At 60.7% G+C, this 9869-nt stretch overlaps 1 protein-coding gene across 1 annotated transcript; it reads left to right on the plus strand.

Annotated features, from left to right (window-relative positions):
- The first annotated feature begins 712 nt into the window (after window positions 1-712).
- On the plus strand, window positions 713-6608 carry LOC104148876 (acetylcholine receptor subunit gamma). Its single transcript, XM_068954071.1, has 12 exons — window positions 713-874; window positions 1939-2078; window positions 2343-2387; window positions 2612-2721; window positions 2832-2987; window positions 3255-3352; window positions 4175-4378; window positions 4698-4812; window positions 5216-5330; window positions 5651-5858; window positions 5971-6104; window positions 6223-6608. Exons 1-12 carry the CDS (start codon window positions 832-834, stop codon window positions 6385-6387), a joined length of 1533 nt encoding a protein of 510 aa, XP_068810172.1. The 5' UTR covers window positions 713-831; the 3' UTR covers window positions 6388-6608.
- The last annotated feature ends 3261 nt before the right edge of the window (window positions 6609-9869 follow it).

Genomic DNA, 9869 nt, shown 5'->3' on the forward strand with positions numbered 1-9869 from the left:
AGCCCAGAGGAACCAGCATCTCCCTCCCGGCATGCCCCATCCCACAGTGCTGGGCTAGAGGGGATGGGAGTGTTTCCTTCTCCCAGCTCAGCAGTAGGAGGCCAGGGGTCTGATTTCAAGGGGCACAGCTGACATGCCCCCACTGGCAGTGGCCCGAGACAGCTGTCACATCCTCTCCACTGAGCCAGGAATCCATCCCCTCGCACACAAGCCCTGGTAGGATTCGAACCCCTGCCTTGGAGGGAGATGCTCAGGGTGGCATGATCCCCTCCACCGACCGGCGCTACCCAGATGGGCATTGCTCCCCGGGCTCAGCTCCCCCGGGCTCATTGCTCTCCCGGGCTCGGGGTGGGGGGGGTTGCCTGCCTCCCTTCCCTACTGCCTGGACTGGGGGGCAGCTAGCCACTGCTGGGAGGGACAGGGCACTGCTAGGGGTGTTCGCAACACCTGCTCCCTTTCCAGGACCCGTGGGTGCAGGGGTTTCCACTGATCCCATGGGCACACTGCGGCCCTCTGCTTGGGAGAAGGAGAAACTGAGGCACAGAAAATATCCCCCCCGCCCCAGCCCTGCAGCAGACACCACCCGCATGGCCCCGCTTCCACCAGCCGCCGGCACAATGCGTCACCAGGCACTTTCCAGCAAACTGGCTTCGCCCGCTCGGCGAGAGGTGCCCCAGCCGCTGCCTGTCCCACCCCGGCCCCGCTGTTTTTGGGAACAGCTGACGGCGGTGAGGACAGCTGGGCTGGCCGGGCCGCCTGGGCGCCAGGCCCAGAATAGCTCTGCACGGGCGCCAAGCGGAGCGGAGGCCTTGCTGCGCCACGGCCCCCGCCATGCACTGCCCTGGCCTCCTCTTCGCCCTCTGCGCCCTGGCAGGTAAGGGGTGCCCACCCTGGGGGGAGGCCTGGACGGGGCATCAGGTCACCCCCCCCCATCCCTCAGCCCCAGTGGTCCTTGGGGGTTTGTTGCCCCAGGGCGTACAGCGCCGTGCATCACCCTGGGGGAGGGGGGTCCCGGGCCAACAGCCTGCTGCCACCATGTCCTGCCCTGGGGGGGGCCCTGGGGTGTGTGGGGTTGGGGAGGGAGTGGGGGGCCCCCGCACACCCCTGCTGTACGCAGGTGTGCAGCACCTCCAAGGTAGAGTCGCCCGTGCCCACGGCTGTGCAAGCACACCAGCCCTGCGCTTGCACGCTGCATGTGCCCAGGCGCTCCCACACACGCACGCTTGCACACCGGGACGCTGAGGCATGCCATCCGGCACGCTCAGGCATATATGCACACATACGGTAACACACAGACACACACGCACATGCACTCAGGCACAGCCCCACGCAAGAACACGTGCGTGGAGATATGGACACGCTAACACGCTCAGATACATACACACACTCGCAGGCACAGCCCCACACTACCCCATGCAGACGCACAAACCCGCTAGATCCACCCCCACACTCACAGCCACGCACGCTTACACAAATACACACGTGCGCATACACGCTTACACAAATGCACAGCTGTACATCCACCAGACACGCAGATATGTGCAGGCATACTTAAATCTGCTTGCACACACCCACTAGCACATACACACTCATAGACAGATGCACGCTTAGACACACACACACACACACACACACACACACACACACACACACACACACACACACACGTACCCCTGGACAGACATACTCCTAGACACACACACACACCCCCAGACACCCACTCATCCCCAGACAGACACCCAAATGCACACACACACCCATAGACAAACACACAGATATGTACACCCCCCCACCCCCCCCAGTTAGAATCACACACAGTCACCGCACAACACCTTCACAGCCATGCTAGCAGCTCCTGGGGGCAGGTGGCCCCGGGCAGCCCTGCGGGTGCCCCTGCATCCCCACCCTGGGGTGCTCCATGGCATGCACCCTCCCCAGGCGTGAGCTGCAGGAACCAGGAGGAGAAGCTGCTCCAGGACCTCATGGTCAACTACAACCGCCACCTGCGTCCAGCGCTGCATGAGGACGAGCTCATCAACGTCACCCTCAAGCTCACCCTCACCAACCTCATCTCCCTGGTGAGAGACCCTCCAGTGATGGCCCCTGTCCACCTGCTTGCCTGCGCTGGCCACCCTGCACGGGAGCAGGGCCACCCCACGCAGGAGCTCAGGGCCACCATGTCCACATCCCGCACCGCTGGGGGTGCTGGGACAATGCTGTGGAGGGGACCCGGTGTCTGGGTGCTGCATGGAGCAAGGCTTTGCCCTTGTTCCTGTAGCTGGGGGCAGCAGTAGCTGTGGGGCAGAGGCGCTAATGCTGCTGTCTCACCTCTTCCTTTCCAGAACGAGCGGGAGGAGACCCTCACCACCAATGTCTGGATCGAGATAGTAAGGCCCAAGGCAGTGCTTGTCCCCGGGCAGGAGCCCCATGCCACCTTTGCACCTCAGGGTGGCACCCCATAGCAGGCTGGCACCAAACTCCCCTTCTGTGGGTGCCCCCCGCTGCAGAGGGGCTGCATGGGCTGGGAGGCTCACGAGCACCTCTGATCCAGGGTGGGTGAGCAGGGCTGAGGGGGGGGCACTGTGACGCCCCTCTGCTCCTCTTGCCCCAGCAATGGTGCGATTACCGCCTGCGGTGGGACCCCAAGAAGTACGACAACATCGAGCTGCTGCGGGTGCCGTCCACCATGGTCTGGCTGCCCGACGTCGTCCTGGAGAACAAGTGAGGCCGGGCAGGGCTTGTCACGACAGGCGCTGGGGGTATTTCCCTGTGCTGGAGCTGGTAGGCTGGGGGGGACATGGCTGGGAGCTGATCCTGCTCTTTCTGCCCAGCATCGACGGGACATTCGAAATCACTCTCTACGCCAACGTGCTGGTGTCCCCCACCGGCTGCATCTACTGGCTGCCCCCTGCCATCTACCGCAGCTTCTGTGCCATCCACGTCACCTACTTCCCCTTTGACTGGCAGAACTGCACCCTGATCTTCCAGTAAGCGCGGGGCGGGCGTCGTGGCGGGTCCTGCCGGGACACGGGGGAGAGAGACAGCACGGACCTCCTCTGCGTTCTGCAACGAGCCCCAGGGCGGGCGAGCGCAGACCCCGTGGCCCATCGGCTGCACAGGACATCGCGGCCGAGCCAGGCGCCCACGGGCCGGGGCCATGGGTGGGCTCCAGCATCTTGCCGGCACCCTTTCCTGGGACGGCGTGCTGTGTACCCAGCCAGCACCAGCCTTGGCCACCCCCTGTCTCTCCCCAGGTCCCAGACCTACAGCGCCAATGAAATCAACCTGCTGCTGACAGAGGAGGAGGGCCGGACGGTGGAGTGGATCGACATCGACCCCGAGGCTTTCACAGGTAACTCTGCTGCCGGGTGCTGGGTTGGGCCACCCCTGTGGCACGAAGAAGAGCATCCCGGCGTGACAGGCATGGAGCAGGCCCGGGGTGAGGTTGGTGGCTGCCAAAAGCAGAGCTGCGGGGAGCTATTAGCAGCTCTTGCCATTACACAGGCACTTAAGTTATTAGTCAAAGCAGGAGTGCGGGTGAAATTTGTTTTGCTAACCCTCCTGTCTCCGGGCTCTCGCCGCCTGGTAATCTCTCCCAGAGAGCGCTGCTCCTGGGAGCTTGATTGATGCTGGGAACATAGCTGTCATGGCCAAACGATGACGTTTTCCATCACATTTTAATTGCATATTGAAGGAACAAAATGCTTTTCGGGCAGCGAGATTTATTTTTTCATTACCGGCCTGAGCTGCGATCTTGATTGGGAAAAATCTATCGCTGCTGCCGATGGCAGGGGGAAAACAACGCGCTGTAATCAAGTGTCACGCTCGGCTTCCCCCTCGGCTTCCCAGTGGCATAGGAGTCTCCCAGCCCTGCAAGCAACTTGCCCTGGGAGCCCCCACCCTGCGGTGCCCAACGTGCCCTGTGGGTGCCCAGCTGCCCCTTCTTAAAGCTTTGAAGGATATTTTGCCCTGGCACCCTGGCCTGCTTCTCAGTGCTCATCTCCTTCCTCTGCCTCCCCAAAATGGCTCTAGCGCCTTTCCCCAGGCCGGCCCTGAGCCATGCCCAACATGGTGCCCATATCAAGCACTACCCTTGCCTTCCTCCCTGCCCTGGGAGAGGGGCTGGCAGCCCCCGGTGGGGTGCAGGGACTCATGTGGCACCACTGCCTGACAGAGAATGGTGAATGGGCCATAAAGCACCGTCCCGCTAGGAAGATCATCAACGCGGAGCGCTTCACCCCGGATGACATCCAGTACCAGCAGGTCGTCTTCTACCTCATCATCCAACGCAAGCCACTCTTCTACATCATCAACATCATTGTGCCCTGTGTCCTCATCTCCTCCATGGCTGTGCTGGTCTACTTTCTGCCTGCCAAAGGTACATGCTGCCACCATGCCCCTGACGGGCACCACGTGGGCAGCACTGGGCAAGGAAAAGCTATCTGTCCCCTTGTGTTTGGGGACTGCCTGTGCCACCTCGCTCCTGCTGCTGGTGTGGGTGGGCATGCAGGTGCCCCCCTCATCCTGCAACATTTGGGTGGGGGAAATGAATTTCTGGATGTCCAAAGGTTAAACTCCCATATCAGGACTTGACTGGTTCAGCTTTGGAGCCAGGGTTGGGCAGGCCCTTTGTCAAAGGAGGACCACGCCTGCACCACTGCCCTGGGCCAACTTCTGCCTTTGTCTTTCCTCAACAGCGGGGGGGCAGAAATGCACCGTCTCCATCAACGTCCTCTTGGCCCAGACTGTCTTCCTCTTCCTCATTGCCCAGAAGGTGCCTGAGACATCCCAGGCTGTGCCCCTCATTGGGAAGTAAGTGATGGCCGCTAGCCTCCGCACAGGGATGAGGTGCCAGCCCTGCCAGCCCCTCAAGCAAGGGGGACGAGAGCAGGGGACACCCCCCCGTGACATGGTACCTGGGTGCCATGCAGCAGCCAGTGCTTGGGGGCAGGAGCCTGGCACAGAAATAGCACCCGATCTGCTCAAATGCAGGGCAAATTGCCATGCCAGGCAGGGAACAGGGCTCTCCTGGGGTGCAGGCAGCTGTGTCCCATCCCTCCACATATAGGGCTGGTACAGGGCTACCAAATGCCCATGCACCCATTGGTTGGGCTCTGAATTTCCACCTCGGGAGGGCACTGAGCCGGGAGTTGCACGGCCACACTTGCGGCCCCAGCAGCTCCACAGCTAGTGTGGCCCCATGCCTGGTTCCTAGGTACCTGACCTTCCTCATGGTGGTGACTGTGGTGATCGTGGTGAATGCTGTCATCGTCCTCAATGTCTCGCTGAGAACGCCCAACACTCACTCCATGTCCCAGAGAGTTCGCCAGGTACCTGCCTCCACCTCCATGCCACCCTGCCCTGCCCTGGGGCATGGGGGGGGGGGTGTCTGAGGACAGGGGGTGGTGGCGGCATGACTTAATTTGAGTGCAAGTCCTGGCATAGAGGGGCCCTAGATGTCCCCAAGGGACCACATTGAGCCACCAGGCCATTACTGAGGACATATTGGCCAGCATCCCATTAGCACAAGGGTACCCCACTGGGATGCCCGGGGCAACGTGGCGGGACCCGATTGCACCTGCTGGGTAAGCCAGGAAGCAGAGGGAGGCAAGGGCCCTGCCCATCGGCCCCATAGTGACGCTGTGCCCAGGTGTGCCTGCACCACCTGCCCCGCTACCTGGGCATGCATATGCGGCGTGAGGAGGTGGCAGGGCCGCCGCGGGCCGCCCGCAGGCGCAGCTCCCTGGGGCTCATGGTGAAAGCTGACGAGTACATGCTCTGGAAAGCCCGCACCGAGCTGCTCTTCGAGAAGCAGAAGGAGAGGGATGGGCTGATGAAAACCGTGCTGGAAAAGATCGGTGAGTGCCCCCAGCACTGTAGGCAGGCTGGTGCCTCCATGCCAGGCCGGGTGATGCGCCAAGCCACCAGGGCACCTGCTGGTGACTGCTGGGCTGTCCCTCCTGTCTGTAGGACGTGGCCTGGAGAGTGGCTGTGCCCAAGATTTCTGCCACAGCCTGGAGGAGGCAGGCCCCGAGATCCGTGCCTGTGTGGACGCCTGCAAACACATTGCCAATGCCACCCGGGAACAGAATGACTTCAGCAGCGTGAGTCGGTGCTGGAGCAGCTTGGAAGGGCACGTAGGAGGGTGTCCAGGGCCGGCACCACCGTGCCATGAGGGGGATGTCCCTGACAGCCCCTCACCGCTCCCTGTGCCTCTGGCAGGAGAACGAAGAGTGGATCCTGGTGGGGCGGGTGATCGACCGTGTCTGCTTCTTCATCATGGCCTCCCTCTTCATGTGTGGCACCATTGGCATCTTCCTCATGGCTCACTTCAACCAGGCGCCTGCCCTGCCCTTCCCTGGAGATCCCAAGAACTACCTGCCATAGTGACGTCTGCATGGGACCACCAGCCCTCCCACTGCAGGGACTGTCCAAGGAGGACCCCACAACCAGTGCCAAGGGCCTGCCCAGCTGAGATCCCTGCAGGCACAGCAGCTCCTGGTGCCACATATGGTGCCGGGAGGAGCTGGGGCTCACAGGTCTCTCAGCAGCAGTGGTGGCACAGAGGGGCTGAGCATGGGATGGCCATACCTTTATGGAACGTGGAAGTAAACCCATGGTGCTCTTGCAGACCTCTGTGGTGTCTTTGCTGCATGCCCACCAATCAACCCTACTCAGATCATCCTTCTCGGGCAGCCAGGTTGTGTCCCCTGCATGCCCTGAGGGCTAGTACATGGCTGGGGACGGGCACTGTGCCTGCCTGCCACCCAGGCCGGCAAGCCACAGACCTCCGGGCCATGCAGCCCTTCCTAGTACCCCACGAGGATGCTGCAACAGGGGACAAGGAGGGAGCAAGAGCTGGGCCAGACACCTGGTGGGCTGTGCACCAGTGCTAGCAGTGACGGCCACATTCTCCTGCTACAAATTCAATCCCAGTGCTAACGTAGTCGCTGGTGTCCCTTGCCATGACAACGGTGGGGCAGGAATCATGGATACAGCCCATCCCAGGGCAGCAGCGGAGCCACAGATGGGATGTGGGGCAGATAATTCCTCCCTCATTTATCCCCTTCCAGCTCTAAGACCCCCAGCCACAGCTCTCAGGGGCAGTTGCCCAGTGAGCTCGGGCAAGTGGCTTGGGGTAGGGAAGAGCCTGGACCACCAGGCACCCAAACCACCTCAGGGATGGGTACTTTCCCCCCAGCAGTGCTGCATACCTGTGCCCTTTGCTGAACTTCTGGGCCCAGCACCCCACAGCGTTGTCCCACCTGGTGGGGGAGATGCTGGAGGTCAGCACGGGAGTGCTGCTGGGCAGTGAGGCTCTGCGGACCAGGCAGGGAGGCTGAGGGGCTGCAAAACTGGGTGACTGCAGCCATGGTGCTTCATAGCCCGGGCAGGAGGGATTGCATCCCTCAGCTGGTGCCCGATGACACCACCCTGCACCCCACACTCCAGGCAGGCACTGCCCAGGTGTACATCACCGCCACAGCTGAGTGAGGCAGGGAGATTGCCCCATTTTGCAAGGGGGGACACTGCAGGGGGCACTAGTAGCCCACAGGCCTGGGCCAGGGTTTGCTGGGCACCAAGCAGTTCTTGCTACCTGGCAGGAGGAAGGCTGCAAACAGCCCCCACTGAGACTCGCAGTAGTCTTGGATGGCACTGCTGAGGCGATGGGCAGCACAAGGCTTGCCTGGTGCTCCGACCCCTGCAGAGCTGACATGGGACTCCCCGAGAACCTATGCTGTGGGGTGAGATGCTGGTGGATGCTGTTGAAGGCAACTGGGCATCGCAGCTCTCCATCCCCTGGACATGTCCCCTCAGGTTGGGGGATGGAGCCATGGAGGGGCCAAGTCACGCTTGCCTTGGCCACATGCCTGGGACATAGCCTGCACTGGGATGTGGGCCCCAGCACAGCAGTCCCCCTCTCTGCTTACCCCGTGGTGGAGGCCAGCTGCCTATGTCTGCACCTTTGCAGTCTGGCTCATGCTGCCTACGCTCTGCTCTGGGACGTGCTGCACCTCCATCGGCTCTACCATCTCAGCGCCTCAGCTGCTGCTGGGAGAAGATGAGCACCTTTACTGCCAGCAACCAGCTCCTGAGCACTGTCTGCCAGAGGTGAGGCACCACGGGCACGGATGGAGGAGGGAGGCAAACACTCAGCAGTCAAGCCATTCCCTCGCAGATGCTCATAGCCTGGTAGTGGCCAGGAGCCATACTTCTGGCCGTGCCAGCTGGCTCCTTGCTCTCTGCAAAGTGGCTTTTCCTGCTCCTCCACTGCAAGGTACATGATGCCCACAGTGCACAGACCATGTGGATCCAGGGCCACCAGCTGCTGCTGCTCCAGGTCAGCACCTCAGAGGGCAGGGATGGTGCCCACCTACCTGGGCATGGGTGTACAGAGGAGCTGGGGGCTCCCTCCACAGAAGTTCATCTTCTTGCAGGTGAGCAGAATCGCTGGCACATCCATACCACATGACCGGAAAGGGGTAAGCTCTTCCAGTCCACCAGAAGCCTCAGTTTGTGGTCATGCCACGAAACCATGTGCTCCACCACCTCCAAGTGATTTTACCTGTCCTCCAGGTCTATCATCGCACCACAGACAAAGCAACAAAAGCAGTGGCCAGGATATCATGGGCCTCGGGTAGCAGATGCATCTTACAAGATGAGGGAGAGGGGACCGCCTTGCAGGTCACCCCATCCGGAGCTGGAAGGGTACTGGAGATCGGCAGGGTGAGCTGCAGTGAGAGAGGAAAAGCCCACTCCTGGCATCCTGGCTTATCCTGGCATAAGCCCCTGTGTATCCACACTGCATTCAGGAGTGCTAATAGAGGGCAACAGCCTCTGAAACCATCTCCCACCTGCTCCCCTTCCAAAACTGGGGACTCCTCTGCGTGCCTGGGCTGGGTGGCAGATCTTCTCCCACAACACCCCAGCTATCACTCCCTGAACACCCTAGCCAAGCCCAGCCTAACCATTGGCAGCTCTGATTTGGCTGGCAGTAGCCAGAGGCACCCAGGACTCGCTAGCCCAACCCAGCCAGGCATCCCCTGGGGAAAGAAATGCCCTAGGGCTGGACCCTAGAGCCCAAAGGGGTTTAAAGCTCTGCTGGTTTCTCCCGAGGCTGCTAGGCAGGGATTTGAGCAAGTTTAAGGATGGGCAAAGCTTCAGGAGAGGGGGAGCAGGGCAGGTCAGGTCATGACTCAGCAGATTTGGGGATCCACTGGATCCAGGCTTGCTTCCTGAATGAAAAGGATCTGAAACCTTTTTCTAGAGCATGACAGAGGCACTCTCCTCTCCCAAACCAGCTCACAGCCATCTTATTAGCAGGACACAGTAAACCAACATCCAAAAGCCCTGCTCAAAAACCAGTTTTGCTCCATCCCTCTCCAACCCAGGGAAGGCAATAAAATTGGTGCTTTGCACTGGCCAAACACTATTTTTCTCCTGACCTCAGGAAAAGTTGTAGCGTTAAAGAGGACAAGCTCCACAGCACAGCCAGCTCACTCCCCTCAAACCAGAACAAGAGGAAGCAGTGCTGAGTGCTCTGAACCCCAACCACACAGCAGGAGGAGAGGAACAGTCCCCCATGGAAGGGCTCTTCCACAAGTTACTCGCAAGGAGTATTTAAAGGCGAACACAGCAGGACCGCAGCATTTTCAAATTCAATAGCAAGCCTGTGCTCATCAGCACCAGCTTAGATGCAGGGCATCAGAGGGGAGAAGTGGGCGAGAACATGAAATAGCAGAGGTGGACACAATGCACAGCTGGGCACAACAACAGGACTAAAGTCTTAAGTGATGTCATCTGCAAGAAGCTAAACGCACTGTGGATAAAAGGAGCCTGCAGCTAGTATTTCAACCTTGCCTTGCAAG

This window comes from Struthio camelus, chromosome 9, assembly GCF_040807025.1.
Source record: "Struthio camelus isolate bStrCam1 chromosome 9, bStrCam1.hap1, whole genome shotgun sequence".
Classification (NCBI taxonomy): Eukaryota; Metazoa; Chordata; class Aves; order Struthioniformes; family Struthionidae; genus Struthio; species Struthio camelus.